Source organism: Gopherus flavomarginatus, chromosome 6 (genome assembly GCF_025201925.1).
Source record: "Gopherus flavomarginatus isolate rGopFla2 chromosome 6, rGopFla2.mat.asm, whole genome shotgun sequence".
NCBI lineage: Eukaryota > Metazoa > Chordata > Testudines > Testudinidae > Gopherus > Gopherus flavomarginatus.
In genome coordinates, this window is record NC_066622.1 from 29,705,647 (window position 1) to 29,725,252 (window position 19,606).

The 19,606-nt window shown below is 40.6% G+C and overlaps 1 protein-coding gene across 13 annotated transcripts in view; it reads left to right on the plus strand.

The window, feature by feature from the left end:
- WNK2 (WNK lysine deficient protein kinase 2) overlaps nt 1-19,606 on the plus strand; it is a 192,673-nt gene that overhangs the window by 162,348 nt on the left and 10,719 nt on the right. For 5 of the 13 annotated variants that reach the window (XM_050959165.1, XM_050959166.1, XM_050959167.1 and 2 more), the window contains 3 exons: nt 2,160-2,204; nt 3,552-3,811; nt 15,837-18,036. In XM_050959165.1, coding sequence (XP_050815122.1) covers nt 2,160-2,204; nt 3,552-3,811; nt 15,837-16,187 — 656 coding nt within the window. In that variant the 3' untranslated portion in view covers nt 16,188-18,036. Of the gene's footprint in view, nt 1-2,159; nt 2,205-3,551; nt 3,812-15,836; nt 18,037-19,606 lie in introns of those variants that run through there. The other 8 variants (XM_050959170.1, XM_050959169.1, XM_050959175.1 and 5 more) reach the window with 6 other exon arrangements.

Consider the following 19,606-nt stretch of genomic DNA (forward strand, 5'->3'; position numbering starts at 1 on the left):
TGCCTAATTTTTCAGTGATGATATCTAAAATCTGAGGAACTCCCTTCCACTTTACTGTTACCTCCCTAGGGCAGGTCAGACTTCAAATCTTAATTAGTTGCATCCTGTTCATAGCTTTCCATCACTTACACTCCTTTGCATTTATTTTTTCACTTCTGAAACAAATAGGATTTACCTTTCTAAATAAAGTGCCTGAATTTAAGTTCAGCGACTGTAGATATTACCTGAAGGTATTTTAAAAATAAACATATCAGACTGTTTCAGTGCTCTTCTTCAGGTGTTATCTCAGTCAAGGTCATATTTCCTGTCTTCCAAGCAATGTTCTGCAGAGGTATTGTTTGAAAAAGTAAGCCCTATTTTTGGTGGTTCACTTGCCTAATGTTTTTGTTTAATAGACTCTTTTCTTATAGACCCTTACGTGGCTGAGTAACTTTACACACTAATCATACCATTGAACTCAGCAAGCCTACTCATCTGCCCAGCCACTCATATGCTGAAGTGCTTATAGCTTTGGGACCCTAGTTGACATGGTGCACAAGTTTGTTTGTTTGTTTGTTTTGCAGGGTGTTTTTAAACTTAGTGATCTGAGCGTGTGCAGTAATCTGCTGCCTGCTTTTGTATTTTCCAGGCACTAATACAAAAGTTCTTTTCACTGTGTACAGTAGCTAATGAAGCCAAATGCTCTTATTTGCATTCTGCAGTATTGCAAGGTAGTTAGCAAAATGACAACCTAATTTTAGTCCCACTGAGAGATTTGTAATAAGGGCTGTGACTATAGGGTGGGGAAAGGCAGGGTAAGATATGTTGGAGGTGTTGAAGAGCAAAAGGACAAAAAAAATCAATCAAATGTAACCCAAACTCAGTTTCGGTTATTATTGTGTGTGCTTGTATCTGCCTTTTAAATGTACAGAGCTGAGTACTAAAATACTGGGATCTGCTTACATACAAATCAAGCATGACACTACCTCAGTAATGTCCTTCTGTTTATTTACAGGGCGAACAGCATCACTCAGCTGTGTGTAGAAAATAAAAATAATCTCTTTCAGATCCCTTTTTCCCTTGTGCCACCCATGCCAAAACAGTTTCTCTTTTTTCTTTTTCCACTTGTTCTAACTCTGAATTGTCTCCCTTCTCTCTGCTTCGAAGACTCATTCAGAGTCCCCATTAAACTTGGAACCAAGACCCCTGAGCTTAAACCTGGCTCTCTTCCATAGTACCATAGTGTGTTGGTGCCATGCTGCTAAGCAGGGGAACCACACTTGCTTGGGTTCTGCTGTGCCCTCTGATTTGCTTATATGTTGAAGTGCACCTAGACACCCGTGCCCAGATATGCACCCCCTGGCATACCATCATGAGACTTCCTTCTCACCAGAATCCAAAATATCTTTCCAAAAATTTTATATTCTGATAGAGAATGATGGCCCTGCCTGGCAAGACCTTACACTCAGGGTAATCTGGACGCCTGGTATCGTAAGAGCAAATATTCCGCTGAACTTGTAAAATGATGATGGAGAATGTAACAATAAGGCAATACTGAAAAATACACAGTATGGTTAAAAATAAGACCTCTGTTGGTGGTGTCTGGACTGTCTTTGTGCACCTTGAAAAGACATGAAAGGGAAACTAGTTTGTGGCTTTTTTAGTTCTGAATTTTGCATCCTATTACAGAAGCAGTTAAAAATTGGCCTCAGACCTGCAGAACAATGTATCTTTTTGGACTGGTAAAACGACTTTTGGGGTTGGTTTACAGTTAGTCCTTGCAGCCAGACTAGCTTTACGTGTTACTGAAATCATTTTTGGCATCCTATCATGAACTGAATTAACATCATTTCCTGCAGCAATAGAGTAGGAATCAAAAAAAAAAAAAGCCCTATTTGGAAGCCAAGGTGATTTTAAAAAAAATCTTCACGTTTACTGAATCTTGTTCTTGGCACACAGTTATATCCTTTAAAGCTTTTGTATGGTTGCACATAAACATAGGTTTGGGCTGCCCGATTATTTAGATTTCCTTTACTCACCTGAACTGCTGACTTTCTGTCTGCTCCTCCTTGCATAGTGACTACTTTTTGACTGCCTAAAAGTACAGAAGCTTGTCCATCAGACCTGTTGTGTTTGGTCTTGCCTAACTCTGTGTGTCTTTGTATTGTTCTACCTTGTAGGGTCCACCCTGAAACGACTATGTCTAGGCAAAGATCACAGTAGTAGTAACTATCCCATTTTTGTTTCTCAGTATTTCCTTCATAGCATGGGATGTTTTATTTATGTTTGACTAAAATCTAGTTGTTTACTTAATAGCAGCTATTGTGCCTTTGCTGACTTTAAATTAGGCTGCATATGAATTGTGAGCAGGTATCTCTTTAGTTACAGTGCATGTCCTGTGATGATTTGGAAAGCACGCATGCTGCAAGATAATTGTGATTTTTTTCTGTGTGTGTGATGTGAGAGAGAACTGAGTACAGTGCTTGTGTCTAATCTTCTATGTACAGTTTTTATAAAACTGCCATTTTGCTGCTGGCTGAACCTATAGCTTGACGCGACCTCATTCCTGTTGAGATGCATGAAATATTGAACACTATTTGAAGAGCTTTATCCTCAAAATACGTATCTTCTCACTGGTCCCTTTCCCAAAAGAATGAGAGCAGGAGTCACATAGAAGCCACACCAGAGGTTGAATGCATGATCATTTAAAAGAGGATGCAGGTATTTTATGTGACTAGAGGAACATTAGTAGGTTTGCTCCCAACGCACTTTATTGGCTGGAAAATTCATGTTAGCAGGAAAAGAAGACTCTATGTTAATGTTTACAAATAAATCATTTCACTCCAATTCACTGAACTTTTTGCTTGAAGAAATGGTCTTTGCTTAAAATTGTATTTTGAATATATCCAAGTGTATTTGTTAAAACTGTTTCACTTAATCTTTTCCCTGGAAATTGAAATCTGCACCTTTCGTCACTAATTTTGACATAGTACTAAATTGCCAGGAAGTGGAGCTCCAGCACGGACATGGGACAAATATTTCCATAACTCTGTGTGAGAGGGAAAGAGAGAGTGAAAGCTTCTGTAGCCTTTGAAGCATCACCAACTCAACAGTGTCCTCTCTTAACACTAGAAACCTACATTATACTTTTAAGCTTATTTTTCTTATGTGAACTCGCATAAATATTAACAGAAGTGCATATTATCTGTGCATTTCCTTTCGATCTCGTAAAATCCTGATTCGTAGAAGCTAATAGTAGCTGCATCAAATTGTATGCCAGCAGTAATAATCTGTGGAGATACTTTTATAAGTGATGTTACATCAACACTACTAAATAACTTGGTCCAGGGGGAAGGTACTGCTGGGGCATAGATGATGCACAGTAACGGAACTATCAATGTGGGTACAGGGACCATTTTTTGAAGCAAAGATGTTCTTTAGAAAGGGATGAGGACAGTAAAGGACAAAAAATACCAACTTTTGAATCCTAATGCGGGAGAAACATAAATCAAGCAGCAAAGTGGTACACTAACAATGACGTAGCTGACCTTTCTTTGTGTGTGACTTTCTAGGATCATCTACAAACAGTCTTGTAACGTGTCCTGAGCCTCTACCACCACCAACTCTGCAGGTCCAGGTGCAAGCAAACAACAGTAACAACAAGAAAGGAATGTTCACAGATGATCTTCACAAACTCGTGGATCAGTGGACAAGCAAAACTGTTGGCGCAGCACAGTCAAAACCTTCTTTAAACCAACTGAAGCAGAACCAAAAAAGGCAAGACATGGAGCCAAAGGCTAATCCCATGCAGGCACAGAATGAGACATGTGGAGTAAGTGACGCTCCTTGAAGAACATACATTTTGCCATGTATCTGACAGCCATTGCAGAACTCATATGAGGAGGAGGACATAAATTAAAATATACTGCAATGTCCAGTTCACTTCACTAAGTACTAAAATAGCTTACGTTTTTAGGTCTTCTGGAGTTAATTTTGGCAACCTATGGGCCAATATATATTTTTTAAATTAAGAACTGCTAGTCAATAGTTGATAAACAGCAACACGCTGACTGGTGATCCATACGTTGCTTGACTTAAACAAGGTTTTACTTTTGCTAAAATCCCTCTTCTTTTTTAATGTTAATCTTCCTCATATAGAATGGTTGCTGGACTAGTGGCTTGGAGGTAGTATGTTGCGGGCTCCTGTTCTGCCAGACGCTTTGTGAATACTCTGTCTTGAAGAGGCGATGGGTGTCAGCTGGGTAGTTAACTTGCCCTTGCTGGTTGAGCAGTGCCGTACTAGTCATATCTACCTTACAGACACTTTTAAAACGTCACTAAGGTGACCCTGAATGCAGTGAGGAGTAGAAGCACTAGTATCTCCTACCCACTAATCCTCTGTTCAGTGGCACAGCTGAATATCCTGAGATGTGCATGCATCTATGTGCACGCACACACACTTGACTTCATGGCTGAGCTGATGGTGTTGAGAATAAGAGCTTATGCTAAATCTCTGCAGGCACAGAAATGAAGGAGAGAGACAAACAACGAATCCCGGTTACACCTCACATAAGCTCCACAATTCTTCCTGGCCGACAGTGTCTTCTTCTGGACTTAATGACTCCTTGCCCAGTCTTTTTTTTTTTTTTTTTTTTTTTTTTTTTTGCTTTGTTTCATTTTTCAGGAGGCTGAAAATTGAGTCTAGAAGAAATAAAATAGCAATAAAGATGCGGGGGGGAACACTGTGGCAATTGTACAATGATCTTTTCCAATGGAAATAACTAACCATTGATGGGGAAACATGGCTTTTTTTAACATAAACAAATAACCAAGCAAACAAACAAACAAACAAAAAAACTAGAAAAACCCTATCTTTAAAAAAATGTGCATTGCAGTCATGGTGGGAGATTCACCCCCATTGAATTAGGTGCTGCAAACACATGCTTAGGAGCTTGCTGACTTCCCTTCCTGGGACACAGTAAAAATGGGTGTCACTGCAATATGATGGCAGATTTAATGGGGAAAACAAACATACAGTACAGTGAAGCTGTTTAAAACATAACTTTTCCATTGAGTGGCCAGAGCTTAACGGGGGGGGAAAGCCCCTCTCTACATAGCGATGATGCAGTTTTGTTGCCCAGAGACTTAATAAATGAGCACATTGTTTCACAACAATACCATATCTGTCTGTAGATCCTGTCAGTTACTGCAAGCTAACTGTACGTTTGCTTGGTCAGTTCTTGGATGGGAGATCACCATAGGTGCTTCAGAAAGTGATTTGGGGGATACAGTAGCTGTTATTCTGCCCATTCCTAGCCTATGCACCACGACAGGGGGTTGGCAGTTGGAAAGCTGCCTTTGCTAAGACTTCAGCACAAGTTAGAGCTGTTAGTCCAGGTGTCCTGCCCAAGTTCCAGTTTGGGTAATGACAGTGTATTTTGCCTAACTCTCTTTATAAATAGCCATTGAGCAGTCGTCTTTCTTTCCTATCCTAAACTGTTGAGTGATGTATGCGGTGCTTAAGAGCTCCCATATTCCATCCCAGGTGTGGCAGAATATTGTGGGTGAGGAGAGATGGAGAGAGATATTCCACGTATGCTCTGCAATGTGTCTGGAGATATATTTCACCCTACAGTAAGGTTATTGTCTAAGGAAGTAACAGAGATGGTTGAGTTTTTAGAAGAAATGACTTATAAGGAAAGGTTAAAATCCAAACACCCAGGACCCCATATGCCACTGTACTGATACACAGGAGCTGTAAAAGCCCCACTGCTGACGATCTGGATGATTTCTCCAGTGCGAGCAATCCTATGTGCTCAACCTGGCAGGGACCACGCTGGAGGCAGGGCCAGGGCAGGTGGCGAGTCCCCACAGTACTACAGGGATTTCTGGGTGTTGCACCGGCAGAGCGGGCCACAGGCAGCCCTGGGACACTACCATTAACTAGAGCATCCTTTGATCACTCTGATTTACACTGGAGCCCGCATTGGCTTCTAGAGCAGCCTTGAATCCTGCGGGTGCAAAGGTAGTTCACAGCCACCTTACCTCCTCTTGCACCTGGTTCTGCCCTATGCCACGCAGAGGCACAACTCAGAACTCCAGCCCTCGTTGACCGAACCAGAGCAACTGATATGATTTAAGGGGGAGATTTCCAGTGGTGCTGGGCGTTAAAATCTTCCTTGGGTCTACAGATGTTTGGATGGATTTGAAATTAAGAGAGACCAAAATGGTGTGTGTATGATCAGAGAGGAATAACCAGAAGAAACAAGATGAAGCTGAGCCAAGAAACACTTAACTTGGACAACAGGAAAAATGGCCCGCTGATGTCACAGTAGTAAGTGGGAGCAGGAAGTTGATTACACTTCTGTATATGGCACTGGGGAGTCCAGTCCTGGAATAGTGTGTCCAGACCTGCTGTCAGTATTTTTAAAAAGATGCTGGGAAATTGGAGCGAATGCAGAAAAGAGTCACACAAATTATGAGGGCTGGTAGATAAAATGTTGTATAGGGAGAAACTTAAAAACTCTCTCTGTTTAGCTTACCAAAACGAAGACTGAGTGTTGACTTGATTCCAGTGGCTAAGTACCTTCACTGGGAGAAAATATAAAGTGCTAAATGGATCTTTAACCTAACAGAGAAAAGTATAACAAGAACCCCAGGCTGGGAGTTCAGTCCAGATAAATTCATATTAGAAGGAGGGTCATGTTTTGAAAAGTGAGGATTATTAACCATTGGAACAAACACACAAGGAAGGGATGTGGATTCTACATCTCTTGACATCCTCCGTTCAAGACTGAATGCCTTTCTTGCTTTAATCAAACACAAGTCATTTGGCTCAATGCATGGATAAATGGGTGAAATTCCCTAGCCTGTGATATACAGGAGATTGACTAGATGATCCAATCAAATCTCTTACAGAAAAAAAAAATAAGAGGACCCAAAAAAAAAGAGAGAGCCACCCTGGCTAAACAGAGTAAAAGAGGCTGTTGGAAGCAAAAAGACATCTTTTAAAAATTGGAAGTCAAATCCTACAAAGGAGAATAGACAGGAGCGTAAACTCTGGCAAGTCAAACATAAAAGTGCAATTAGGCAGGCTAAAAAAGAATTTGACGAGCAACTCGCAAAAGGCTACAAAACTAACCATAAAGTAAGTACATCAGAAGCAGAAACCCTGCCAAAAATCAGTGGGGCCACTGGACGATTGAGGTTCTAAAGGAGCAGTCAAGGAAGACCAGGCCATTGCAGAGAAGCTAGATGAATTCTGTGCATCAGTCTTCGATGCAGAGGACATCAGTGAGATTCCCACCCCTGAGCCATTCTTTTTAGATGGCAAATCTGAGGAACTGTCCCAGATTGAAGTGTCCATAGAGGAGATTTGGGAACAAATTGATACTTTAAATAGTAATAAGTCACCAGGACCAGATGGTATTCACCCAAGAGTTCTGAAGAACTCAGATATGAAATTGCAGAACTACTAGCTGTGGTATGTAACCTATCACTTAAATCAGCCTTTGTACCAGATGACTGGAGGATACCTAATGTGACACCAATTTTTTTTTAAAAGGTTCCGGAGGGGATTCTGGCAACTACAGGCCAGTAAGCGTAACTTTACCACCAGGCAAATTGGTTGAAACTATAGTGAAGAACAGAATTATAAGACACATAAATGAACATGATTAGTTAGGGAAGAGTCAACACAGCATTTGTAAAGGGAAATCTTGTCTCACCAATCTATTAAAATTCAACAAACACATGGTCAAGGGTGATATAGTGGATATAGTGTATCTGGACTTTCAGAAAGCCTTTGATAAGGCTCCTCACCAAAGGCTGTTAAGCAAGCTAAGCAGTCATAGGGTAAGGGGGAAGGTCCTCTCATAGGTCCAGACCTAGTTAAAAAAACAGGAAACAGAGTAGGAGTAAATGGTCAGTTTTCACATTGAAGAGAGGTATGTAGCAGTGTCCCCCAAGGATCTGTACTGGGACCAGCACTGTTCAACATATTCATAAATGATCTGAAAAGTGTAAACAGTGAGGTGGCAAAGTTTGCAGATGATGCAAAATTACTCAAGATAGCAGACTGAAGAATTACAAAAGAATCTCTCAAAACTGGGTGATTGAATTTTATCTGCCATTTTGTTGCCCAGTGTTGATAAATGCAAAGTAATGCACATTGGAAAACATAATCCCAACTATATATAAAAATGATGGGATCTAAATTAGCTGTTACCACTCAAGAAAGAGATCTTGGAGTCACTGGATAGTTCTCTGGAAACATCTGTTCAATGTGCAGCAGCAGTCAAAAACGCTAACAATGTTAGGAAGCAATAGGAAACGGATAAGAGAAAATATCATAATGCTACACTATAAAACCATAGTACATCCACACCTTGAATACTGCATGCAATTCTGGCCATCTCATCTCAAAAAAAGATATATTAGAAACAGAAACAGTAAACAGAAGGACCACATAAATGATCAAGGATATGAAACAACTTCCATATGAGGAGAGATTAAAGAAACTGAGACTGTTCTGCTTATAAAAGAGATGACTAAGGGTCTATAGGATAAAGATCTATAAAATAATGAATAGTGTGGAAAAAATGAATAAGGAGGTGTTATTTATTCCTTCAAATAATACAAGATCCAGTGGTCACCCAATGAACTTAATAGGCAGCATGTTTAAAACAAGCAAAAGGAAGTACTTCACACGACACACAGTCAACCTGTGGAACTCATTGCCAGGCAGTGTTGTGAAGGCCAAAAATATAACTGAGTTCAAAAAAGAATTAGATACATTTATGGAAGATAGGTCCATCAGTGGCTATTAGCCAAGATGGTCAGAGACGCAACCCCATTACAGGGGTGTCCCTAACCCTCTGACTGTCAGATGCTGAGACTGGACAACAGGGGGTGGATCTCTTGATTATTGCTTGTTCATTCCCTCTGAAGCATCTGGCAGTGATCACTGTCAGAGACAGGCTACTGGGCTAGATGGGCTATTAGTCTGACCCAGTATGGCCATTTTTAGGTTCTAAAGACATCTGTGGCAGTCCTACCACCGGAGTCAGTCTAGTATTTATTTAACTGGGCAAAGCAATCGTGATGTAACATTGGGACAAACTTGCATTGGCAGAGGATAGACTAGATGGGCTGGAAAGTCTCTTCCATCTAAATCTGTACATCTTCATTGTGCCTGTTGTCTATTCAGAACCTCCATTAATGTTAATAAGAGTTGCACACATGAAGCCAGAGCTCAGCCTATAACACAGTCAGCAAACTCTACATTTTTTCTGAGAACATTTCTGTTGCGCTGAAGGTCCTTTTATTGCCATAGGCAAATGGTTTGCTGTGTGAGTACAAGATATTACAGGTAACTTTTTAAAGTGAGAGCTGCTCTTTTAAGGGGAAGTCAACTTACAGCTCTTTGAAATATTGGTGGATGTGCTTGACAAATTGCATACAGACATACAGTGTTTTTCTCATTCTTAATTTCTCTCTCTCCATAGTTGGAAGCATAGTAGGCAATACATGAGACTGGGCTGGCAAAGGAGGACTTTACCTTTCCCTTCCAAGGGGGAAAAGAAATAGCTTTCTGTTTTGTTCCTATTAAAATGAAAATTCCTACAGTAAACCACACCATGTTGTCTGGCACTTTGAGTATGAAATATAGTCACTACCCTTTACCTTTTTTAAAAAATACCTTCCAGTTTTCAGTAGTGTAGAGTGTCTTCATCTGAGCTTTCATGTGACTTGCTCCCTTTCAGACAGGAAATGTGCATGAAAACTGATCAATCAATAAAAGCAGCAAAGAATCCTGTGGCACCTTATAGACTAACAGACGTTTTGGAGCATGAGCTTTCGTGGGTGAATACCCACTTCTTCAGATGCATGTGTCACACATGCATCTGAAGAAGTGGGTATTCACCCACGAAAGCTCATGCTCCAAAACGTCTGTTAGTCTATAAGGTGCCACAGGATTCTTTGCTGCTTTTACAGATCCAGACTAACATGGCTACCCCTCTGATACTGATCAATCAATAGTATATGTAGAAATGTAAAGGGAGATAATCAGTAGGTATTGATGTCAAACCACCTAATAAGAAAATTTTCATTACTGCTAATCCATGCTGAACAAGTACTGAAATAACCAACTCTTGTAGGTAGTTGTGGGCACCACAGAAACACAGGAAATGCAGCAAGTAACATAAAAACTGCCTTACGTATAAAGGGCATTGAGTGTTCTTTGGATAAATGTATTACCTGAAGATGACAGGAGACCAAGGGCTTCACTAACTAGAGGCTTTCCTTCCTGCCACTACATGAGCTCTAAATGCTTATAAAAGAAACACCCACAAAGGAAAGCTGTGAACAGAAAAATGTTTGAGTCAGTGATGTGATTGCTCTATAAAAGGTGCCGCCTCATTTCTGTCACTGGCATGTGCTGTGTCATAAAGCCTGTCTGTTACCAAAACTTCATACATCCATTTGAGCTTTGTTTTAGCTAGTTGACTGTCTAGGAAGCAAGAATTCTGAAGCAGGCATAGGGGCAGGGACAGGGAAGGGAGATTGTCAGCACTTGTTTTGCTGTGTTCCGTATTGGTTGGCCTGGAAGAATAATGGAACTGCAATTAAATCTCTGCTTGAACAGAATCCATTACTCACTATCCTCCCCGTCTGTCCGACTGGCTTTCCCTACATCTCACTTGTCTAGATGCCAAGCAAGTGAGTATTGAGAGGACCATCTGATGCCAGTTCTCAATTGTTTCATACCCCTTGGCATTTTGATCTCTTGTCTAATAACAGGAGGAAAGAGGAGTGTGTGTGTGGAGTGACATCCCAGTTCTATTCATCTTAGCCACCAGCACTAGCCATATCCTGTTTGGTGGTGGTTATACTAGATTATTACTGTTAGTAGTATTGTAGATATGACCGCGATCACACTCACCCCACCAAGTTTGGTTGAAGTAAAAATCTTCTCGGGCTGCACTGTGAGAACTGACCAGACTTAATCTCTCTCAAATAGGATATATACACCAATCTCTCGCACGCTAGGTGTGCCTGATGCATTAGACATAGCCTGGCAAGAAAAGAGGCAAAAGAGGTGGAGCAGAGAAAAAGACAACTCTTTCCTGCTTCCTGCCACTTGTCTCCATTTTGTTTGTTTTACTGTTGTTTGTGTGTTGATGTACTTGGTAAGTTAATGTTTAGGAGTATACCGGGCACAGGAGAGGATGGCAGTAAAAGGCTAAGGAAGGATCTGAAGGAGACGGAGGTGATCTGGTGCTCAGGAGTGTAACTGTTCTTCCTGGTGTAAGCAGGAGTGTGGAAAAGCCCTGGGAAAGGCTAGGGGTTCTGGGCCAGGGGGTACTGATGGTGGAAACCATGTATTTGGTGTTTGTATTACTACTTCAAGCCAGGGAGTGTGTGGCAACGCCCCTAGTTCCCACACCACTGGAGAGACCAGAGGTTTATAAAGGTCAGAAGAGTTGGGAAGGTGTAGTATGCAAAGCGGGGGGGGATGTATATGGAAGGAAGGGTTGAGATGTGCAGGAGAGGAGCTGTACACAGCCTTGAGGTGTAGCTCGACAGGAAGTGATTGAGGGGATTAGAGCAGAGGGATGCTGGCAGAGCCGACACACCAGGAAAGGAAGATCTGTTTAGCTGTAGCGTTGTGAGTGGATTGCAGTTATGAGTGGTGGGGAAGCTGGTGAGAAGAGAAGCTTCTATTACTCCATTTGAGAGAACCAGGGCATGCCATGTTCCAGCAGAATGGGTGGACTTTGGATGGAGGCCTGTATCAGTTTTTTCACTCTGTTCTCTATGGCTTGGTTGCTATGGCCTTGAGGGTTTCTTAAGGGTTGTCCTATGTTCACTTCAGCTCCTGCATGTCAGGTAGCTTTATGTATCTCAAAGACATGTCATCTGTGTTGACTCTGTTTCCTAATGTATAATTATGCATTGTTTGCATAGTTATGAATGTGATTAAGGTAAGATAAGTACAGTGTATGTGATGGGGAAGGATTATCAAGGGAGGAAGAAAGAAAAATGACTTGCTCACCTACTTCCCTCTCAATAACATTTTATTTATAAAATGCTTCTTAGTATGTCTAAAAACTTCATTAAAGGCTTGTCTATATGAGCCACTCAGGAAAATTAATCTGAGCCAACTAAAGGTGTGAATTTAAAGTGAATTAATTAAACTGTATTAAACCCCTGTGTGGACATTGTTGTTCAGAATTGAAGTGACCTTAATTCGGTTTAGCATAATTCACTTCTTTCTAAATTTCTCTGCCAAGGAAGTTTATTTGTATCACATGTGACTTTAGATGCAATTTTGCAATGGATCTGGTGGAACCATTCATTGTAAGAACTATGTGTTTGTTTATCCAGCATGGTTACACCCAGACTAACTTAATAAACAAAATGTTTAGAACAAAAAGCAGAAAGAAACATGGAATGAAACCAATAGGGAAACACTGTGAATTATGTAAAATCCATTCAGAATAGGATTAGCCATGTGATTCTGTACCACTGACCACTTGTCATGGTAGAGTGTATAGGAATCGGACAGAAAGTAAAGACACAGCTCTACTTCTTTCTCATCCCAGAGAACCTAGCTATTTTGGAAACATTGTCAATGAGCTAGGAGACAAAACTCCAGAATATTCTTCAAAGACTGTTATGGTTCTCACGCCTACATTCTCACACTTCTTAACCAAATGAATGAAACACAAAGTTCTGGTGTTTTTACCATTTGCACCAGGACACCAGCATCTGATAATCCTATGCCTCCCAAGACAACTTCAGTATAAAATATATGATCCATGCCAACCAGAAGTATTTCAAGGTATGTTACAGATGCTCGTATCAGGAAATGCTATTACAAATAAAAAGACTCCCTGTAGTTACACAGTGCCTTCCGTTTTAGCATCACACACTCATCATTGCTGAGCAATGCATATCCAGGGGTCATCAGGACATGGTAAAAATGAGCCTGCATCAGAACTTCCTTCCAAATGAGTAACTGGCACTAATGGATGTAGCCAGCTTTGCTGACAATAAATTAGCCAACAGAAAGGTCATCTGGTCCAGCAAGTATCTAATGATTTGAAAATGGCTTCTATCAGCATGGAGTTGGCCATCTCAGGAGGTGAGGGGGGAAATAGTGACATAATTCAATCTCAGCTGTGAATCCAACTCTGAAATTGACACTGGAACGATAAGTTATGGGGTCCTCCAACTCTTATTTGGAACTATTGGTGTATGTTTACAGTTCACTGGGTGGCTTACCTGATAAAACCCCAACAGTGCCTTGCTATGTCTTGAGCCTGGCAAAATTCCTCAAGTGGACATCAGTGGGAATACCTGCCTGGTCCTCAGACAGATTTAATGAAATACCCAGCTGATCCTCACACTGCATGAAATACCCAGCTGACCTTGTTTACAGCCCTACCTTTCCTTATGACACAGATATTCAAGCTGCTGGTCAGTGTTTGGACAAGGATTTCAGATTTGGCCAGGTTTTGCCTTGAACTTTATGCACTAAGTGAGCACAGAGAATGAAAGTCCATGGCTTCACTGAAACTAGAATCACCTACTTCACTCCACGGCATGGTTCTGAAGGCCCTGGCAGGGGTGTTGGTTGTGACATCACACTCAGAAGATGCTGAGAGATGCAAGAGTACTGCTGAAAACATTTGAGGATTATTGATGAAGATATTCTTTCGAGGTTCAGCTGGAGAATCACAAAAAGGTTGCTGAAAAATAGTTTGACAGTCAACCTCCTATACATGGAGAAAGAGGCAATAGCTGGAGTATAGCCATAATTAATAAAGCGTTCATTTGGTCATTTTCTGGCAGGATGCCCTAAGCAGTAGAGAAGTCCTTGAAATGTGAACAGAAATCTGTCATGACTTTACAAGACATAGCCTGCATGTGTGAGGTTTATTTTTTGGGAACGAGATAATGTTATGTCCACCTCTATGGGTATAATCTATAAGAAGCAGCTGTGATCAAGAGTGATGTAGCTGAGCGAGAGCAAGAAACATACACACACCAAGGTATAACCATACTTCTCAGTATCTAAAAAGAACTATCACAGCTGACAATAAACATTTCTTCAAGTTCTGATTCTTATGCATTCAGGTAAACAGAGGTAGCAAAACCCTCTTCAATAGTGCCATTTAGTGACTTCCAGTAATGTTATATAGTCTATTGCTTATTGGGGCAGTATAATCAATTCTAAATTGGAGTGAAGCATGTACGCAGTAAATCTGTTGTCGGTTACTTAGAACAATCTCGTTTGCTTGAAAACACCATTTTTAGTATCTTAAAATATGGGCTTAAATAACATTTTTTTTAAAATCATCCTGTCCTATAGATATATTCTCAGCTCATGTTGTTTTGTTGTTGCTTTTCAATTGGCTGTATTCTGACTGCTATAAAATATACCAATAGTTTTGACAAAATTAACAATGGAAAAGAATCAAAAAAGTTAAAAGAACCCTGGTTCATGCCATTATTTTTAGTGGAGAAGTTTGCAGCATCGCTGATTTTAAAACCCATCATACGGGTGTCATATATATTTTAATACATTGATAACACACAGACTCAAACTTCACTTGAGATGAAGTTAAGCAAACAGAAATCCATTAAATATTTCTGCACTGGTTACAAATCAGGGTTTTGTTTTACAGCTAGATGTTCCAGCCCCAAAAGCAAAAAGTCGCTCGATGACATCCCTGATGCTTCCAAAATAAAATAAAATATAAAAAACTAACCCACCACCCCACACACACCCTTCTGTCTTACTCATACTTGCTTTTTGTCCTTAAAAATTCCCCACTTGAGCCAATCTTAGCCATTTGACCTGTTCCATATTGAGATTTCCAAATTAAAACGAATGCCGGTATTTGTGTTTCAGGAATAGGTGCTGATTTGGCGCAAACACTGCAGGAAGTTATATGAAATTAAAACTAACCGAGTCGATAAGGAGACCAGATGGTCTTGCACCATAGTCATTCCTGTGATATTTGCTCTATTGTTAATCTTATAATTCCCAGAAAAGAAAGCCCTTTCTGTCACCACACCATGCAAACTCCAAATACCGTTGTTTCAGTGAGCAATGAGGGTAAACTGCTAAGGGCTAAACCCCACCTCTGAAAAGTTGTGCTGGGATTTTAGAGAACTGAGGAAGTTTAACATGACATTGGGCTCCGGTTTTGTTCCTCGGGCAGGCATAAGTGCCAGCTGGAGTTGGGGGAGCTTACAGGTCAGCCTTTACAAAAAATTGCTTTTGTGGCTTTGTGTTGAGTTCTCCCGCTGGTTCAGTGGCACACCCTGGCCTGCCTGCCCCTTTTAGGCTAGGAAGTTGACACAGCTATTATGTATACAGGCATCTGCATTTTTTCCCACATCAAAAATTAATTTATTTCCCAAACCGACCCTGTCCTTAGAGTTAGAGGGTGAATAGAGCCCACCTGGTTCTTGCACGGGCTGAGAGATAGCAAAGTTTACTATTTCGGAGGCTACTGGAAGAGTCTAATGGTAGCTGTTTAATAGTGGAGAGGCCAGGGAACATGGTGCAAAGTTGTTATTTGCATTCCTTTCCCATCTATGTCTCGCTCAGAGGGGGGTTCTGTTAGAAAGGGTCAGTGGAGTGTGCTGGTGTGCACCCTGTCATTCAAAGCCTTTGCCACTTGAGGGAGTGAGTCTAACGTAAGAGCTGAATCACTTGCCACCGCTGAGCTGAAAATGACCAATTCTACACAACTTTTATAGTTCAGAAAATATAATGCATTGGTCAGTAAGGGGAAGATCAGCTTAATAGCTTTGCTTTTTTATTTGTCTTTCTGTAGGTTAATTCAGTAAGAACGGGCGTGGGGAAAAAGTGCATTGTTCCAGTGTCTTGTCCTATGTCAGCCGCATTAACTCCTGGAGTTTCGCCAGCCATGCCAGTGCCTATGCCAGGTACTACCCTTTCTGGCACAGTAACACCTTATGTGATGCCTCTTTGTCAATATGGAGGAGTTTTCCCTACGCCAGTTTATGGAGTACAGTGGTCGGACACAACAGCACAACCTGGAATTGTAGGAGCTCAGAGCATTGCACAGTTTCCAGCTCTTGGCAAAACTGGCTTGCAGATGTTTCCAGTGACTCTGCAGCAGCCTGCTGTCAATCCACCTGGCCCTAACATGAAAATAACATAGCTTTGTTGCCTTTGGATGGATAGATGATGATTTCAAAATTGGAATGCTGAGTGTTTTGAGCCTATAGACGCCATATGTGTTTGAAGAGGTATGGTTCTACTGCTGGCACCCAGTTCAGGCCTAATAGCACACACACAGCCATACACTGCATCAAGCAATCACTGTGAAATGTTTTCACAAAAGAGAGTGAGTTTGTTATGGCAATATCTGCTTAAATTTCATTGCTAAAGACACTTTATTCTCTTGTGTTCCCGTGTTCTGCACTTGCAATCTTTAAAGTTAATATACTTGAATTGAAGTTACAAAATTGTATTAACCCTTGCAGGAGTACAGTGCCTTGAATTTAAGCTTTTCAGTCCCAGCTGGAAAGAGATGTAAAAATATTTGAAAGGTGTGTTTTATTTACAATCTGCTTGTGAGTTTCAATTTTTATTTTTTTATTTGCAAAAATACTGAAGGTTACAATTGACGCTCTTGATTAGTTTTGTTCCATTTTCTACTGTAAATGCTTTTATTTTAATTAGTGGGTTGAATTTAAACTTTTAAGGCTTTTCAGAAGTTTGCAAGGTGAGATTGGTTTGACTGAGATGCTGATTTAAATCCATTTACATTTGTACAATGAGTAGTGAAATATATGCATTTTAAAATAGAAGCATTTACGAGAGCGATGAAGGTACGTTGTACATAAGTATAGGGAATAGCTTTGGGCTGTTCATTTCCTTCCGTTATGCCGTTGTTGATATATTTGTTGCAGATGACAACTTATTTTTGTTACAGGGAGCAGGCAGGCAAATACTTCTTTCTTTTAGTTCAGCAGCAAATTGATTGTTTTATTTCCCCCAGTGGGCTTGTTTAATTCAGTTAAATTACAAATCCATGCATGTTTCATCACTGAACAATCTAACTGAAATCTTGATTATAGGAGAACCGATCTCCAGGTTACTGTAAGACGTATGTAAGTATAGTACTTGCATGTACTCTCCCTTCAGTTCTGTCAGCAGTATTGGTTAGGAATGGTATTTGTTGTCACTGAAGTGCTAACAGTACTCACACTGAAAGGGAATTAAATGGGAAGCTCTTATTTTTCCTTTCTCCTGTGTGAACAGTGAATCCTTCGGTTTTGGTGTTTGACCATGGTTTGTTTGAATCTTTTATTTATTTTTTTCCATATTAATTAAGCTTGCACTGTAGGTAGCTAGGACACCTCTTCTGTTTGATAGTTGCTTTTTGTCCACATTACTGTGCATAGAATCTGCATCTTCACCTCTCAGTCAAAAGGCACAAGGTAACCACTAAAACTGATTTACTGATGGTAAGTTTCATTTTACTAGAACACACTAAGGGAAATCATTATGGGCACTGGTAGCAAAACATTACATGGTCAGATTTGAAGGCACACTGCTCTAGATTCTTTACTGCAACAACATTTTATATTACCTGCTGAAGGGTGGAGATGTCTTGTGCTGCCAAGCTGTGAATTGTATAGTTCTGTTGTACTTTGAGCATTTTAACTGTCTAAATTATTTTGTTTGTACCCTTTAAATATATTATTCCATCAATTAAGTTAGAATTGAATTTTATAGACAATTATGCAGAGTCTTCTGCCTGGGCAAAATACTTACTGTAGTAGGAGATTTCTGTTCTCTGTAACATGTATCTTAAATTTATTCCTTTAGATTCATGTCTGTATGCTACTGAGCAAACATGGAAAATATGTTCTCACATCATTTCTCCTTCAGCTTGCACTGGATCTTACAGTTTGTTGCTATTGCCTGATGTATAGTCCACCCCTTGTATACTGACAGAGTCAGTGGCACTAAAATCCCCAAGAGATTGTATATATTGAAAAGAAGAAAAATAAACATTTTGTGCTTGAAAACTGTGTGACAAACTTAGTGTTTTCCTAAAACTTTGAAGCAGATTGTTCTCTAACTGCACTTAACAGATGGCCTCCAGCTCCCCAGCCAGGCCATCCGTTCCTTTCAAGGTGCAAATGCTGCCTTTCCCAGGTCTTGGCTGCTGCCTGTAACAGCCACTGTCCAGGGTATGCCACAGTGGAAGTGAGACGGAGCTGAAGGAGTCGGTACAGGCATAGCACAGTCATGTTTGCCATCTCTTGCCTCAATTTTTCTGGTGCTCCATTGCACATAGACTGGGAAGTAAACCCAGCTGGACATTCCAATTGGTTGTCTTAAGTGAACTGCAGCACCAGGCCAGCAACTCTGTGGAGGGCCATTAGGCTGCTAGAGCTAGGCAGATGGTGGGAAGAGACACTTGAATTTGAGTGAATGTCCCCCATGAAATGCCAAGGCTCCCCTTGTAACTCAGCCTGTGATAACGTAGATGTGACCATCTACTGGTGAAAATCTGCCCTGAAGTATTAACTGTGTGCACCATGCACACTCTTGCAAGACTCTCTCACTCAGACAGACTGCATTGCAGAGATGAGAGGAGGAAAGTAACTATGGACCAGACATTTGGTACATCTATTTCAATTTTTCAGTTTCCCTGTGTATGTGAGCTGGGCAGCCATTAGGGCCGAGACTCTCTTGAGTTGAATTTTTCTTACTTTTAAAATATGTATTGCAGTTCTCTGGCTACTCCGGGTCTCTTTTCCAGACCCACAACACACACGAGAGAATAAGTAGTTGCTGCATGAATATATGTATACAGCCATCTATAATGTGTCTAAGAGTCAGTAATACAGTGTTTACAAATAGTGTTGAATTTTGAAAAAAGAAGTGAATTTGAGTGTGAGTCATACACAGCAGTATTGTTTCCTGAATGTACTCTTTACAATGGTGCTTTTAAAATGATTTGTGATATACATTTCTGAGTGACAGTTCTTAACTAGTGAGAGGGGTGCAGAGTAGTGGAGATGGAATTTGACCGTTTCATTAAAATATCCTTTATTTTGATATCCAGACAGTCACCATGGTGAGATCCTTCATGCTCCTAACTTTGGGCTAAATTCTGCTGTCTTTCCTCATGCTGAGTAGTATCTGGCTCTGAGTCATTCCAGTGGAATAAATAATAATGCTTATCAAGCTAGGTACTATTCATTGTCAACAAGGGGATCCGAATCTAGTGTGTGCCCAGCTTTTAGAGGCTGTAAGGACGTCAAAAGAATCCTCAGTGGGTACCAACCATTGGATATGCTCTTTGTACCTGCAACTTGTAGCTCCTCAAAAATCGTTCTTTGTCTCTGATAGCGTAATGCTGTCCCAACAGTTCAGTATAACTAGTGGGGGAAATCAAGAGAATGTCTGTATTATCTCAAATGTTTCTAGCTAGCTGCATGTGTTTTATATTAAGCCTTTGAAAAGGAAACTGAGTGTATCTGTATCGATATTGTAAGTGTCATTACCTGTGCCGCCTATAGTTAAGGTTACCTGACGTTTTCCATTATGGAACGCTAG